The sequence below is a fragment of the Eulemur rufifrons genome, chromosome 8 (genome assembly GCF_041146395.1).
Source record: "Eulemur rufifrons isolate Redbay chromosome 8, OSU_ERuf_1, whole genome shotgun sequence".
Lineage (NCBI taxonomy): Eukaryota > Metazoa > Chordata > Mammalia > Primates > Lemuridae > Eulemur > Eulemur rufifrons.
In genome coordinates this window covers 96,211,755-96,227,593 of record NC_090990.1, presented here as the reverse complement: position 1 = coordinate 96,227,593, position 15,839 = coordinate 96,211,755, and the positions used below count along the sequence as shown (strand labels likewise).

At 53.9% G+C, this 15,839-nt stretch overlaps 1 protein-coding gene across 3 annotated transcripts; it reads right to left on the bottom strand.

Moving 5' to 3' along the window:
* Positions 1 to 7,571: 7,571 nt before the first annotated feature.
* On the bottom strand, positions 7,572 to 15,217 carry TAGLN2 (transgelin 2). Of its 3 annotated transcripts, XM_069478501.1 has the most exons (6): positions 13,111 to 13,134; positions 13,037 to 13,047; positions 9,737 to 9,944; positions 9,055 to 9,229; positions 8,680 to 8,782; positions 7,572 to 8,354 (listed from the first exon to the last, which is right to left on the bottom strand). In XM_069478501.1, the coding sequence occupies exons 1-6, from the start codon at positions 13,132 to 13,134 to the stop codon at positions 8,213 to 8,215; spliced, it is 663 nt and encodes a 220-aa protein (XP_069334602.1). In that variant the 3' UTR covers positions 7,572 to 8,212. The 3 variants fall into 3 exon arrangements, with proteins under 3 accessions (XP_069334602.1, XP_069334603.1, XP_069334604.1); XM_069478502.1 differs by lacking the exons at positions 13,037 to 13,047; positions 13,111 to 13,134 and adding an exon at positions 15,137 to 15,217; XM_069478503.1 differs by lacking the exon at positions 13,037 to 13,047 and having other exon boundaries at positions 13,096 to 13,402.
* Between the last annotated feature and the right edge of the window lie 622 nt (positions 15,218 to 15,839).

Below are 15,839 nucleotides of genomic sequence, written 5' to 3'. Positions count from 1 at the left end.
GGGCTCTTTGTCCTTAGTGTAATATAATCACCTTCAGGAATCAGATCATAAACCCTCCAAGTTGCATGGACGCCTAAGAGGCTATTTCACTGTCCCCTTCTTCCTGGAGTACTTGAACTCTCGAAACTGCCTTAAATTCTTTCTAAATCAAAGTTGAGCTTCAAACATAAATAAATACTTAAATGCATGATTTTACTCAAACTATTTGCTGTGATCCTGCTTTCTTCAAAACTCTCCATCTCTTTCCTATTCTTGAAGACAGTCAGCTCAAGCCTTCCTGCCACAGTCTGCGAGACCCCCGTGGGGCAGGAAGAAACATGGAACCAAGGAGAATGAGTAGGCCAGATGGAGCTTGGGGCAGGCGTGTTAGGGTGGGAGTGGGAGTGAAAACTACTGTGGGGTGCTTGTGGCTGGAGGCTCTGGGTCTAGAGAAGGGAGGGAGGAAGAAGGAGAGGAGAGGAGAGCACACAGGCCAGAAGAGCACTCCCAGGGAGGGGGATCAGGTGTGAATGAGGAGGGAAATGCCAGACTAATGACAAAGAAAGCCCCATGTTGTCCCCACACCCTTTCCCCACATTACCACTGAGCAGATATCTCCGGACCCAGGAGAAAGACATTAAGGAATCTGCAGCCTCCCTGCCTTCTCAGAAATCACATCTCCACCCTCCTGCCCACCCCAGGTCCTGGGGCCTGCGTTGCCCTGGTGTCCTGGACACGCCTCCGCATGCCTGGCACCAGCTTCCCCTCCTACGTGACCAGCACGGGCCCTGGACTGGGTGGCGGATGCTGAGATAAGGCCAAGGAGGGGGAAAACCACCAAAGCCAGGAAGTTACACAGCCTGGTTCCCTTGGCAACCTAGCCACAGTCACCAAACAGTGCAGGGTGGGGGGTAGGGCCAGCTCCTGTTCAAGGCCTCCGGCCAAGGCCTACCAGACCTCAATTTTCTTACTGGAAAAACTTCTCTCCAAATCTCCTAGGATAGTGCTGCCTACGGATTATGGGAGAAGCCTGTTTAAAATGCAAATTCAAGATACCACTCCCACCAGCTCTGCCACAGATTCTCAGTCTGTAGGTCTTTAGGTCTAACTGGAATCTGCATTTCATTTTTTTTAAAATCCATTGAACACATTTATTTGTTCAAAGCCTACTCTACCAGGCAGCCTGGTAGAGAAGGCATGGCAGGGAAAGAGGGAGTGTACAATGGGGATTAAGACGGTCACAGCCCTGCCCATGCCGAAGCCACATCCCTCAGTGACTGCTGGGCCTCATGTCTCCATGACCAGATGGTCATGGAACCTGCATTTCTAACCCACATCCCAGGAGATTCCAGTGCTAGCAGTCTGAGAACTTCACTTAGAGAATAGAACAAGTTTCAAGAAGTTGGGACTCCTTGTGGCAGGATTAGGAGAAGATACAGTCTCGTGCCTAGGGTATCCCAACCATCCTGTGTCCACTGGAGTCTACAGCCTATGCCATCTCCAGGAGTACTTGACTTTGGGTACTTTCAACATCAGCTGAGTAACCAGGAATCTAGAGACACGGATTCCAGTACACGTAGAACCAATGTAAAACCATGAACTTTAACTGAGCTCCTTCTTGGCCTGGCACCATCTGTTCTGAGAACCGTGAGCCTCACGAAGATACATAAGGCATGCTTTCTACTCTCAAGAACTCTGGGATCCTACACAAATCACTTACAGTCTCTAGGCTCCAGTTTTTCTCTTCTCTCCAAAAAGTATAAAAATACTAAAGCCTTCCCAAGAGGTGGCAAGCCTCTCTGGAATTAATAGATATGCTAATGCCTTAAAAGTGCAACTCTCAGGTATTGCCCTGTAGTCAGTGGTAGCTTTTATTGCTGAAGGTAAAACTTGGGCTATCTGAGCCCTGAGGGTAGAAACTCCAAGGAACAGGATCCGGGGGCTGGACCTCAGGTACCCTCCATTAGTTCCCATCCGAAGCATCCAGATCTTTGTTTGCCTCAGAGGGGTGGCTGCTGCCGAGCTGAACTTCCTGGCCCTCTTCCCAAGCCTGACCTCTTCCTTCCTCCACTGTGGCCCTGGGCCTCTGCTTACAGAAAGAATGCAGCTCAACCCAGCTGCAGGCTGAACCCGGCCCCAGGGAAAGCCACCTCACAGGGGAGCCCCATGGTAGGGCAGGCGATAGCTTAGACTTCTGCGGTCATAAGTTCAAACCTCAGTTTGTCCATTAACTGGGTTCAGCAAGTTACTTTTACTCTCTCAGGCTCAGTTTCTTCATCTGTAAAATGGGAGAGAATAACATTTTGTGATGGTGTTGAGTTCCTTCTCCTGGATTTCCTAGCCTAGTGACAGATACCACCATTTGCTTAGTTACTGAAGCCAGAAGGATGTCCTTCTTGACCCCTCTACCTCTCCTTCACTCTCCACAGTGAATCAAAGAGTACTTAACAACTTTGAAATCCATTGGCTTCTTTCCATCCCCACTGCCCTTCCCTGAACCCACCCAGGCCACTCTCACTTCAGCCTGGGCTCCTGTAATAACCTCCTAAGTCTGCCTGTCTCAGACTTCCCCAACCCTAGGTCATTCTCCACCCTGCAGCCTAAGAGAACTTTCTGAATAAAGCACAACCCTCAACTCTTCATTTCCCTACTCAAAATCCTTCCATGGCTCTCCATGTCCTCAATGAGATGTCCAAAATTGTTAACTTGACCTTGAAGCTCTTCTGATGATCTGGCCCCGACTTCCCTTTTCAGTTGCATTTCTCAGCACCCACCCCTCATGCCTCTAAACACATGCATTCTACGGTCCAGTCCTGCATATTCTCACCTGCAGCCCGTGCACATGCCACACCCCTTCTAAGACACTCTCCTCCTCACCATCACTGGCCTCCCACTCATGCTTCTAGTGATCCTTAAGTACTCAGTTCAGACATCACCATCTTCCAGAAACCTTCACTGATGCCCCTCCCTGGAAGGCTGGGTTCTCACAGCACCCAGACTGCCCTTATCATGCCACATATCACACTGTGTTATAACTGGCTCCTTGCTTTTTCAGCTCCTCCCAGGACAATACAGACCATGTCTTGTTAACTTCTGTATCATCTAACACCTGGCAGACGGTTCACCCTGAATAGTTGCTCAAGAAATATTTTTTGAAATAATGAAAAAACAAATAGAAAATGCAAGTAGAGTTCCTGGCACTGTGACTAGCAGAAAAATGGTAGTGAATATCACCACTATCATCATCATGATCATGGATCGGTATCACATGGAGCCATATTTCTCTAATGGAAACCCAATTCAAAATTCAGGTCCTGTCAACAGTGGGGTGAAACAATGTGACAGCCCTGGTATCTGAAGAGAGGGTTATATAACCCCCCAACTCAACCTACCTCCCACCCCAGTGATGCTGATCTGTCCTTGCCCGATCCCTGGAGCTCACCCTGACTCAGCCTAACTCCGACTTCTTTGTCCAACCCCACCCCAGGCAGGAAAGGAATAGCCCTATCACCTGCCACTTGACCTCTGGCCACAGAGCCGGTGACGCTCCTGTCTCCAGAGGAGCCCCCCTAACAGGCTGCCCACTCCCCTGGGCCAAACAGGGGAGATGACCCCTGAGGTATGTAGCCTCAGCTCCCCATGACATCATCGCCAGTCACCATCCAGGAATGCGTCCAGAGCACTGGGAGGTTGGTGAGCTGTCCTCCCACAGAGCCCCATTTGTCCTTCTCCCAAGGCACATGTCACTGGCTTCCTAAATTATGATGGCTCCTATCTGTGTTTGTCTCCCTTGTAGAACAATGCACTCTTTGAGCAAAGAGATCATGTATTAATAATCCACTTCCCCCATAAGGCCTGATGTAAAGTAGAACCTCAATAATTGTTAAATTAATGAATATATGAATGAAAAAATGAGTGTGTACGCGAGCATTCCCAGGCAGAACTGCCCATTTTCCTCCGTGAGAAGAAGAGATTTGTCCTATTATTGAAGACATTCCTCTCAACCCTTAAGAGATTCCAGAGGCTAATAACCTTCAGAGTCAAGAGGATCATTTTTCCTTGTCTAACCTACATTTCTCTAGATGCAACTATGGTGCATTTTCTTCTAATCTACCTCCCTGGCCACTGGGGCTAAAACCCATTTCTTTGCAAGGAGACAGTTATTAATTCACCCTTTTAGCCTTTTCTTCAACAAATTTAATTCCAGGCCCTCTATTGTACCCTCCCTGGGGTCCTATCATCCAGCTCCTTCCCTGTTCCACTGCTCCTTGGGCCTTTCGCCAAGCTCTCAAAGGCCTCCTTCAGCTACTGAGACAGGAATGGGACGTATTGTTCTCCACAGAGCCACGTACAAACACACAGATGCGTACGCACACAGGACGAACACCTCTCTGCACCCATTATCCCCAGTCCTCGGTAAACACATACTCACAGGCAGCCTCCACACACAGTCATGGACTTATCTCCTCCCCCCCCGCCCGCACCCCCCTGAGCCCGAGTCCTGTGAATTCTCACACACCTGCATGCACACTCACAAGCATATGAACAGGCCGCACGGGGCTACCTTTTAACCACAGGTGAGCCAAACTGGGCCGAGCATGTGAAACCATCTTCCCTCTCTCTCCTCCTTTTCCTCCTCCTCTCCGCCTCCCTTCCCCAACTCTTCTCTCCGTTGGCCACCACGGGCCAAGCCCACTTTCCCTCCACCTCCACAGTGATTTTCCACTTAAAGGCTGAAGGCAAGGAATAAATGAACCAAAGTTGGCTCCTGGCTCTTCGTTTTGCCCTCCTCCCATTCTGTTTTCCCCATTTGCCCAGAGCATGCACACCACCCTCAAACCCCAACCTCCACTCTTCTGGCTGTACAGGGTGCAGCTTCTTGGGTTTTTACGTTTTGGAAGGAACAATCAGGAAGCATTGGAAGCTGGGTTCCATCTCAGATCCGAGGACAGGCTGGGTTCCCAGCCCCTGGACTGGCCAGGCACTGTGTTACCAGGCCAGGGGGTGCATGAGGCTGGTGTGATGCTTACTCATTCATTCAACAAATATTTATGCAGCACCTACATCATGCCAACCACTACTCTACGTGAACAAAACCAACAAATGCCTGCTTTTGTGTGGTGTGCATTCTATGGGTGAGGACAGAAAATAAATAAAATAGATTGGATGATAAAAGAAAGCAGGAAAGGAGGATGGAGTGCCGGCTGAGGGTGGAGTGTGCAATTTCAAATATGGTGGTCAGGGAAGGTCACATGTGAACGAAGACCTGAAGGAGATAAAGGTAAGACCTGAAAGGAGATTGTTCCAGACAGCAGGAACAGTCCTGCAAGTGCAGAGTGTCACAAAACACCAGCGTAGAGAGCCACGGAGAACAGGGTGCTAGGAGATGACAAGAAGTACAGAGAAGCTTTTCCTCCTGCCCCATTCTGAGTTCCAGGGCATCAAGCGGGGTCAGGAGAGATGAGAGAGGCCAAATTAGGAATGAAACTGTGACCTCAGATGGGACAAAAAGCAAACCAACAGAAAACAAAGCAAAATGTTGAGATGCCAGTGAAGGCCAGTTCCAGAAGGAAGGAGCTGAGTCTGCAGCGAGATGGGTTAAGGGGAAACACTGGGATTCCTCACAAAGCTGCTGGGTGAGGTGACAGGCACAGCCAGAAGGGAGGCGAGCGCCACAGCTGAGCACCTCTCAGATCCAGTCAGTGTCTGCCTTGAAAATAAGCTATTCCAGGGAGGGGGCGTAGGGCCACTCGAAGCATCTTTGCCCATGTCCAACAGGGTAGCCGTAAAGGGTGGTGGCCCTGCTGGGCATCGGCTCCCTCCCAGCCCAGCATCCACACAAACCCAACCTTTTATTCCGCACACTTCTGTTTCCTGAGCACTTGCCGTGTGCTAGCATTCACTATGTAAAGTGCTTTCCACGCATGTCTCATCTAATCCTCACAGCAACCTCATGGGGAAAGAATTGTCATCTTCAGTTTACCGAAGAGGAGCACTCCCACCCCACCCCACCATCCCCCAGTCCCTCAGCAGCTCCACTTCTCAGGGAGCCCAGCCAGGCTCGTAGCCATGTTTACCCGACTCCAATCCCTGCTCCTCTACTTCATTGTTGTGTGGCCGTGGGCAAGTTTCTTGCCCCGAGACCCAGTGTCCTCATGTGGGGACAAAAGGGGGGAAATAATATAGTGATATCCACCTCCTGTGCTTTCAGGAGAACCTTCCGAGAGAAGGCAGTGGTTTTCGGTGTCCGTTCTGCATTGTTCAGAGTTGTCAGGCCTGTGGCCAAAAATTCGTAGCTATAAATAAATTAGGGAAGGTGGTAAATATCAGTGAATTCAATATTTTGTCTTCGGTGACATCACTCTCCCTCACTGGCATCCCACAAGGCGTCTTGAGCAGGAGATAAAGGGGTGGAGTGCCTGGCACCCAGGGGATTTGCACACAGGCTGCAGCCTATCTTATCTGTGCCCTAGCCCGTGGGAGTGCAGCAAGCAAGCACAAACCACCTTTCCGTCGGGTGGGGGAAGGCGGAGAGCCACGTAGCTGGGAACTGGCATGCCGCCTGGCCCGCAGTGGATGCTTCTTAGAAGGGGGTGCCTCATGGAGGCAGGGGAGCAGTGGGGAAAGACGAAAGCTCTCTGGTTACAAACCTGCATAGTCTATTACCCTCAGGCACAGTGTTGTGGCTTTCTCCTCCTAGGGAGAGTGAGATCCCCTAAAGTAGATAGAAGAGAGGGACAATGGAGGCTGGGTGGGACCTAGTGTCAGGCAGGCTCGTGGCCCCTCAAGTTCTCCCTAGGAAGACACAGGGTCTGGCCAGGAAGACTTGGGGTAAAGGTGATATCTAGGGGTTGCAAACTATGGGTGGGACATTCATGCCTGGGTCAGGGCTGGGTACTGGAGACAACATGATTCAAAGTTGATTATCATCGTCCAAGGCAATGCACCCAGAATGGAAGCTCTGCTGCTAGGCTCTTCCCAGCATGCAGCTCACAGGTGCTCCAGATGAATCAAGGCTTCTTCCCTCCACCACCAACTCACCCCTGCTCATTCCCAGCTCTCCAGTCCCCCTCTCCACTGCAACGCCCACCCTCAGCCCCCACTCGGGTCTGACCAACTCCAACACAGGCCACCTTGCCCCAAGCCTGCCTGAGGAGCCTCCCACCTGGATTCACTGTACTTGCCAGGACTCTGGGCTGTGCCAAGAGTGAGCCCAACCCCCCTGCAGTGGCTGAGAAGCTGTTCCGGCTGGAGGGGCAGGCCCAGCCAGGAGCACCAGGCAGGACTGCTGGATTCATTGGGTGTGGAGGGCCTTACCTCCCTATGGACACTGCCCACATATTCTGCGTTATGGTTCCCAGCCCAAGGGCAACTGTGAGGTCCTGTCCCTTCTCAATCCCAACCCACCCTCCCCTGAACCAAATGAGAAAGGATGGGGGAAGAAACTGAAGAGGGGGGTTACCACTGCAGCCTTCCCTCTCTGCCCTCTTCCCCGCTCCATTCCCTGACCCTGGTCCGGTATTCCTCCCTTCCCCTTCTCCCTTCCCCATGGTGGGCACAGTGGCCCCAGACACAGCAAGAGTCCATCCAGAAAAGACTGGGATTCTTTATTAAATCAGCAAACTCATATTCCTCAAGCCCCAGGCCATGGTGAGCAGCCCTCCCTTCTCTGTGCCCACACCCCCACCCCTTAGCCACAGAGAAGGGAATGGAAAATGAGAAGCCACAGGGGCCTCTGCCAGGGAAGGCTGCCCCAGCTGTGTGGTGCGCGCAGTCCAGCTGTGGCTGGGGTGGCAGCTGCCACAGGCTCCTCCCTATAAATTAAGTCCCTGCAGCCACAGCTGTGGGAGAGGCCTACTTGTAGAAGGAAGGCCAGAGGCAGCATCCCTGACTCCCAGCCAAGGCATGGATTGAGGGCACAGAGCTCAGGGGCAGGAGAGGCCAGAGGGAAAGAGGACAGGCATAGGGGCAGGGGGCGAGGTCCCCAAATTTTGGTCCCAGGGGAAAAGAAGAGGCCAGCTGGTCCAGTTTTGATGGGTGTGGGGGAGGGAATGTATTAGTAAGCACAGGGGAGAGGCCGCCATCGAGCACCCCAGAAGTGACAGGACAGGCTGGATCATCACCCTGGCAGAGGGGAGATTGAGAGCTCAAAGGCTCTCAGGGAATGTCAATGCTAAAATATATATACACATATATATTAACCATTCATGGGAAGGCAGGGGCAGGGGTGGGATCAGAGGATCTGGCGTGGCATCCCGTAGCCGGTCATGCCTGCCTGAGATGCCCCACGGTTGGTGCCCATCTGTAACCCAATCACGTTCTTGCCCTCTTGCAGCTGGTTGTCTGAGAAGTTCCGAGGGTTCTCCTTGGATTTCCTGGGTGGGAAGAGGGTGCTGATTAGGAGGAAGTCAGAGGCTGCCCAGTACATCCCGACCACAGACAGAGCACAGACTTTGCCGTGGGCCCAAGGGCTGGTGCCAGCTCTGCCCGTGAGCTCCCTGAAGCCACCTCCTCATCTGTCCAAAGGGACAGTCACTTGCCACCCCAGGGAGAGTTGTGATGACTAAGCGGAACAAGGAATGTGAAAGTGCTTTGTAAAGGGCTGGCTGCTACCAAGATGATATTGGTTATTTCCTAGGGACAGGAATGGGCAGGAACAGTGTGTGTGCTGGCCCCTGCAGCTACCCCAGCAATACTTACTTAGGGAACCAATTGGGATCCCCAGAGAAGAGCCCATCGTCTCGGGCTACTGCCAGACCACCCAGGTTCATCAGGGTCCGCTGCACACAGGCCATGTTCTTTCCTGGGAAGAATGGGAATGTATTGGCCTCAGCAGGGCCTCAGCCAGGGTTCCACTTCTATCACTACATCAGCACGCCCAGTTTCCTAATTCCTTTTACTCTTCGTCCCCATACCCTTCATCCCAACCCGTAACATGGCCCATTCCCCTGTGAAACACACATATCCCTCTTGTCATCAGGGAGCCAGAAACTGGTCCCTTCTCCCTGGTCAAGATGGCCCAGCCCAAACTCTGGTCTCCTGGATGACAGGCCCTAGACCCTGGCCCTGTCCCACCTTCCCAGAGGTCAACAGTTTGGAAGATGTCAGTGGTGTTAATGCCGTAGCGCTCAGCTGCTTGCAGGAATTGAGAGATCTGCTCCATCTGCTTGAAGGCCATAGTGGAGGACTGGATCTTCTTTACTGGGGCCTGCCCCTCAGGGTACAGTCCATTAATGAGCTCACACAGCACCTGGGTGAGGACGGTAGGTGTGCAGAGGTGAGGATGTGTTTAGTGCAGATCAACATGCACCATTCTCAGCACCAGAGACAGCGAACCAAAAGAGAGTCCTCTCCTGCCTGAACACAGCTTGGACTCCTTCACCTGGAGTGAGCCTCAGGGTCCTTTGCACAGCCCCCTGCCTTTGAGCCCAGAGTGAAAGGCCAGTGTTTAGTCTTTTGTTGCTATTCCAATATTGCTGTCTAGAGTAGCCCTCCCACAGTCCTTTCCTTAGAAATATCCTTCCTTGGTGTCACCTAGGCCTTCTGCTGCAAGGGAGGCACATTCACCCTTACTCTTCACTCAGTGGGAAGGGAGGAAAGCTTGGGTCCTCTCCTAGGCTCAGTAAAGATATTCAGACTGAGGAAGAAGTTGGGACTGGTGTGCCTGCAGTCTTCCCTTCTTCTTAAACAATCCCCAGTCTCCCGGACCCAGTCCTGCTCTCCTGCACTTCCAAGCCACTGGGGGCCCAGCTCTCACCGTGCCATCCTTGAGCCAGTTCTGGAAGTTCTCACGCCCAGGCTGGGGCCGGCCCACATCTTTGCGGCACTGGGTGGTGATCCACTGGATCAGGATCTGCTCCAGGTCTGTATCATACTGTTTCTCAATCTTCTGCTGCACCTCCCGGCTCAGGCCATATGCAGGTCCCCTGTTGGCCATTCCAAAGGGTAGTAGTAGCTGTGGGGAGCTGGGGAGAGGACATGCCCAGACCTTTGGTTAACACCCTGCAGCTTGTGGGTTGGGGAGTTCTGCCTGGTGGGGACCCACACTATATCCCCCATGGTGGGCCCTAAGGATGAGGACCAGAACTGCTGCCAAATGAGGGAAATCTTGCCTTGATCCCTGGACATGGGCCGGAGTAGGACTACTCAGAACTGTGGGAGGTGTCATGGTGTCATGGGGTCACACAGGCTGTCTCTGGATTCTCCCATCCCTATGCCAAGCAGTCTGTTTATTATATGAGGCTCCCCATTAGATTTCATTTGAACAAATGGTTCTACCAATAGAATGAAGTAAAAAATAAAATCCTACTGGAATAGAATGTGGGGTAAATGAGGCCAAGATTGGGGGTTTAGCTCCTCCTTTGGGGTATCAGCTTTAGCATAGGCAAACCAGTCATTCTAACCACAATCCTGCTCTTGAAGGCCCTGGGAAAGAGAAAGATTTGGGGAGAGGAGGAGGAATATGGAGCAGCTTGGGAAACCTATGCCAGGAGCTAGAGGACTAGTTGGATCTACGCTCAATCAACCACTGCATTTTAATTGAGCACCTACTATTTGTAGTAGGGATTATGGGAGAGACACAAATCCTTGGTCCTAAGTACCCACGGTGCCATCAGGGAGACAAGGTGAGTACATATGAATGGGTAAGGATTGCATACTATGAGTACTAAGCTGCACAGTTCTGATTCACATGCTATAAAAGAGAGGCTTCCTGGAAGAGGTAGGCCTGAGTAGGCCCTTAAAAGATTTCAGCAAGCAAAAGGAATTTTCCATGAGAAACCAGGCAATCAAAACAAATTCTACTTTCCCTTCTAGGAGCTGTGGTAGGCAGAGTAATGGCCCCCCAAAGGTGTCCATGTCCTAATTCCCAGAACCTGTGGATACTTTCATTACCTTATATGGCAAAAAGGGACTTTGCATGTGATTAAGATCATGAGGTGGGCAGATGATCCTGGATCATCCAGGTGGGTCCAAAGTAATTGCAAGGGTCCTTATTAACTGGAAGAAGGAGGCAGGTGAGTCAGACTGGGAGAAGTGAGGAAGGAAGCAGAAGTCAAAGTCACACGGGGCCATGAACCAAGCAATGCAGATGGCCTCCAGAAGCCACAAAAGGCAAAGAAATGGACTCCCCCTAAACCCCTCAGAAGGAATGCAGCCCGGCCAACACCTGGACTTTAGCCAGGGAGGCCCTTAGCGGGGTCTCTAGAACTGTAAGATACCATACTTGTGTTGCCTTAAGTCACTAAGTTTGTAGTACTTTGTAATAGCAGAAATAGGAAGCTAATACAGGAGCCTTGAGTGGTATTTTGGGACACCTGAGAAGAGAGGGAAGGATGGGGAAATACACAGGAGAGTTTCTTTAACTTAGTTTGAGGGCCTGGGTTAGCAAGAACTGGGTGGTTTCCTGACCACTGGCCTGAGTTGGCAGACCTCACTGTGGGCAGGCTGTCCCCACCCACCACCTCCCGCCTAGGTCCCACACCCAGGGGCCTACTGAGCAAGTCCCAGGAATGCTACTGATGCCAAGGGGAGCCAGGAACAGAAAAGGGACACAGCCCCCCATTTCCTGCCCCAACCCCTCTCTGGATGGGCTCTTCCTCTGCACTGAATTAGAGCCACTGTCTGGTTGCTCACAAAAATGGATCCCCCGGATAGACACTTGCATTCAGGGAGAGGAAATTGAGCCACCTCATCTCTCCACACCTGGCCCCAGGCCAGGTCAGACTTACAGGATGAAGTCACTCTGGCTCTCTTTCTCCCTCACACCCCAGGTTAAACAATCCCGACATCTCAGTGGGCCTCAGGGCTCTGCCCATGTACAAGGGGCCAGGCAGCCTCAAATGCCCAACGCCTCTCGGCTCCAGAGGCTGCATGTCTTGGGCCAGTCCCCCCCACCCCTTCCAACATGGCTGCTCCTTTCTACTCCGCCGGCTTATCAAGCTGCACATTTCCGGCAGAGATCCTCCCCCAAATCAGTTATTTTTAACCTTCATCAAGAGCAACCCACCCCCACCCCCAACTTCCCTAGCCTGAAAGCCCAGTCAGATCAGTGTCAGTCTGGGCCCTGACCCACAGCACCAGCCACACACACAGTCAGCTGGGGGAAAGCAAGCGGGGTCGAGTGGCCTGAGGAGAAGGGGAAAGCAGCCTCCTGCCCAGCCTGGCATGGCCACCACTCAGTCCACAGAACCTATAACCTCTGATGCACAGGGGACCGGCTGGAAGACATGGCAGGAAGAGAAAGGGCCACCATCACCAGTAAGCCCCCTTTTCCCAGTACAATTTCCAGACCTCTCTTCTAGGAGTGGCTTCACTATGGTCACCTGGGTCTCAGGACTGTTTCCAAGGACCAAGTGGCTAGAAACACACTTGGCGCAGGGATCACTATGGCACAGGTAAAGAAAGTGCAGGAGAATTATTAACTTAAGACATGGGTTCCAAGAGGAGGGAAGGGCTAGATGCCAGAGCCTTCCAGTGTTCCCCTCACCCCCCAGGGCAGGACACACTTAGCCTCCCAGGCCCACCTCCGGGCACAAGATGGCTACTGAGGGCCCCTCCCCCACTCTGGAGCCTGGACACAGCTGGCAGGGTTGCACCTCCAGCTGCAGCGTGTCTGCTCCACACTGGGGCCATTGCCCTAGAACCCTGAGGTGCCAGAGCCACAGGGCGGAGCTCTGGGGAGGGGTAAGCCCAGCCTGGCCCAGCCTGGCCAACAGCTGTCTCTCCTCCCCACCCCCACGGTCAGCGGGAGCTGACAGGCTTCAGCTGCTGGAGCTGCAGAGGCCCACCCTAGTGACACCCAGGAACCTACCCCTGCCTTCCCTCAAAGGAAGGGAGAATAGCCAGTCACCTACCAGGGTGGAGAGAAGAGATATGCCCAGCTGGAAGACAGGTGTGGGAGATGCCCCAGAGCTGGGGACCCCAAAGGAAGGCAGCAGCTGAACAACTTGGGGGGTGGGTTAGCAGTGAGCAACCTAAACTCTGGAGCTGACTACAGCTGTGGGAACAACCCTCACCCCCACCCTCGGGTTACAATAGTCAGGAATGGGGCAGGGACCTCAACAGGCACTCCAGCCCTCAGCCCCACCCAGACCCTGCGCTGGAAGCTTACTTTACCCCACCCGAGGACACCAAAGCCAAAGAAAAGGCGGACATGAGGTGGAGTGGAGGGATTTGAGGGTTCTTGGCTGGGGTGTTTAATTGGGAAGACAAAGGGGCTCTCCATTTACCGTGCGTGCAGATGGGACACAGGGGAACTTCCCAGCTCAGATTTGGGGCAGGGACTATTCTGAAAGAGCACAATGGGGACACCAGCCTGCAAAGTGAGGTGCCACAGGAAGCAGGCAGAAGCAAGGACGGTGGAGATCCACGGTTAAGGAGCCCCCTGGGGCAGCCCTTCACCACCAAGAATCGTGAAGAGAAGAGAAAGCTGAGGCTACACAAACAGGAAGCCACAAGGCTTGTGCTGGAGGAGGGGGTGAGGTGGGGACTGTTGCCATGGCTTCTGTGTACCAAACACAGGAATGGAGGCAGGGTGGGGGCACCAGGCAATACCCGCTCAACACAGACGTTGTGGGGAGGAGGCTCTGAGCCCAGGGGCAGCAGTGGGATCCTCACAGCAGTTCTTGGGCATAGCCAGGTGCAAGGGATTCCTCCAAGTGTTAGCTACAGGGGTAAGGAGAGCATTTAGAGGAGATGGGAAAGGACCTGTTTTGGGGTAGAGAAGCAGACTCAAGGAGGTAGTAGTTCAGGAGAAGAAATGCCCTGCGAAGGGAAGGTGTGTTTTGAGCTAGCGAATCCATACCTGAGAATTCTGGAGGGAGAAGGGATGGAATGAAGAAAAGATTAGAGGTCACTCCCCAGGGGGCAGAGGCTGTGGGGTGAGGGAAGGAATTTACAGCTGGACAGACTATTTGTTGGATCTGGAATGATAGGACCCCACGGGCCCCGCCCTACCATGGCCTCTGCAGTTTTAGGTCTGACCTATGGGATAGGAAGGAGAAATTAGGAGGGGGCTGGAGACAGGAGCTGTCCCTGTCTGGTGCTTTGGAGTCAGAGAAGGGGGGCGTGCAAGCCACAGGTCTCCTCCTACACCAAATCCCAACTACATCCCCACTTTCACCCCGTTTCTTTCTACCCCACAGGTACCAAGTGCCCTCAGAACCTCCACAGTACCGGCTCCAGGAGGCCCCAAGAGACCCGCGGAGCCGGGGCGGCGGGGGGGGGGGGGGGGGGCAGGAGGCGGCAATCCACTTCCGGTCCTGCAGGTCCAGCCTCCACAGCCGCCGCCCCCACCCCCACGGCCACACCCTGGCCGTTACTGCCGATGAGTCACCCACCGCCCGCCCGCCGCTGGGGTGACGCAGTGGTCTGGGCAGCCCGCCCGCCCGCGGCCACCACCGGCTTTCCCAGCAGCAGGGGGCACGGGGTGGGACAGTGGGGCTCGGGCAGAAGTAGGAGGGCCTGGAAAGCAGCCGATTTCTATCTCCCCCCTCCCCAAACACACAGACAGGGCACCCCAGGGCTCAGTCTAGGCTGCAGCCCCAAGATGCCTGAGGTCGGGGGACTCTCCTGGAGACGACTGGAGCTTCACAGAAGGCGAGACCACGGGAGGGCCGACGCGCGGAGTCCCCTGGCCCCAGCTGGTGACCCTGCGTCTCCGGAAAAGCGAACTGGCAGCAGAAGGAACAGATAGGGCGGCCTCGGGGACGCAGAGGTCATGCAGAGCCCACACGTGCTCCCAGAACCAGGAAGTGAAGGGTCGCGCGGGAAGCCCCAGGAGCTCGCCCAGAGCCGGCTCCAGGACCCAGTACGCGCCGTCACTCGGGCCAGCCAGCTAAAGTCCGACACCCTTTTTCCCTCGCCCCAGTGAGGACTCGTCGCTGGAGCCAGCGGGTGGGGCTCAGTCCCTGAGTCCCTGCGCCAGACGGACGCCCCGTCTATGCACCGGCAAACCTCGCCTGACCTCATCGTCCAACAATGCCCGGTCAGGACTTGGGGACCGGACCTGACAGAGCGGGGTGGGGCAGAGCAGTCATCGGACCCTTTCCTGGTGCCAGCCCTTGATCCCCAAGCTAGTTGGAGCAAGTCCCAAGCGCTGGCTTCTCGCTCTCTACAGACCATGCATATCCCTCCTTGGTCCCTCTGTCCTGCTCACCGTTGAGGCGGGCTGCACACTCAAGGCTGGGTCTGCCGCGGGGAGTGGTGCACCCGGGACGGGCCGGGGGGTTTTCAGGAGGGTCCCGCCTCAGACGGGGCGGACCAGGGGCGGGGCAAGGGCCGAGAGGGTTTAAAGGCGCCGCAGCAGAAAAGGAAAAAGGAATGCTTAAGAGACGGGCAGTGGACCAGAGCAAGGGTTAAGGAATCTGAGGAGTCTGGGCCTACAAAGGTAGCTGCAGTGGTGTCCACCCAGGAGCCCATAGACTCATGCCCCAGTAAGAAATTTTCTGCCTAGAAAGTTAGCCCAAGACTGTGGGCGTGTTTATGTGGGAAGAAGCCTCCTCCAGGTGCAGTGGTTCATGCCTGTAATCCTAGCACTTTGGGAGGCCGAGGCCGGAGGATTGTTTGTGGCCAGCAGTTCGAGACTATCCTGAGCAAACTAGGGAAAATTAGCCTGTAGTCCCAGCTACTTGGAAGGCTGAGGCAGGAGGATGGCTTGAGCCCAGGAGTTGAGGGTTTAGGGTTGCAGTGAACTATGATGATGCCACTGCACTCTACCTAGGGCAACAAAGCAAGACAATGTCTCAGAAAAAAGGGGGGGAAGGGGGTTGGCGAAGTAAACGAAGGCATAGGAAGACAACCCCCCCCCCAACTGACTAGGGTGTGATCGGACTGGGGCTTGCAGGCCAGGACAGCACCCC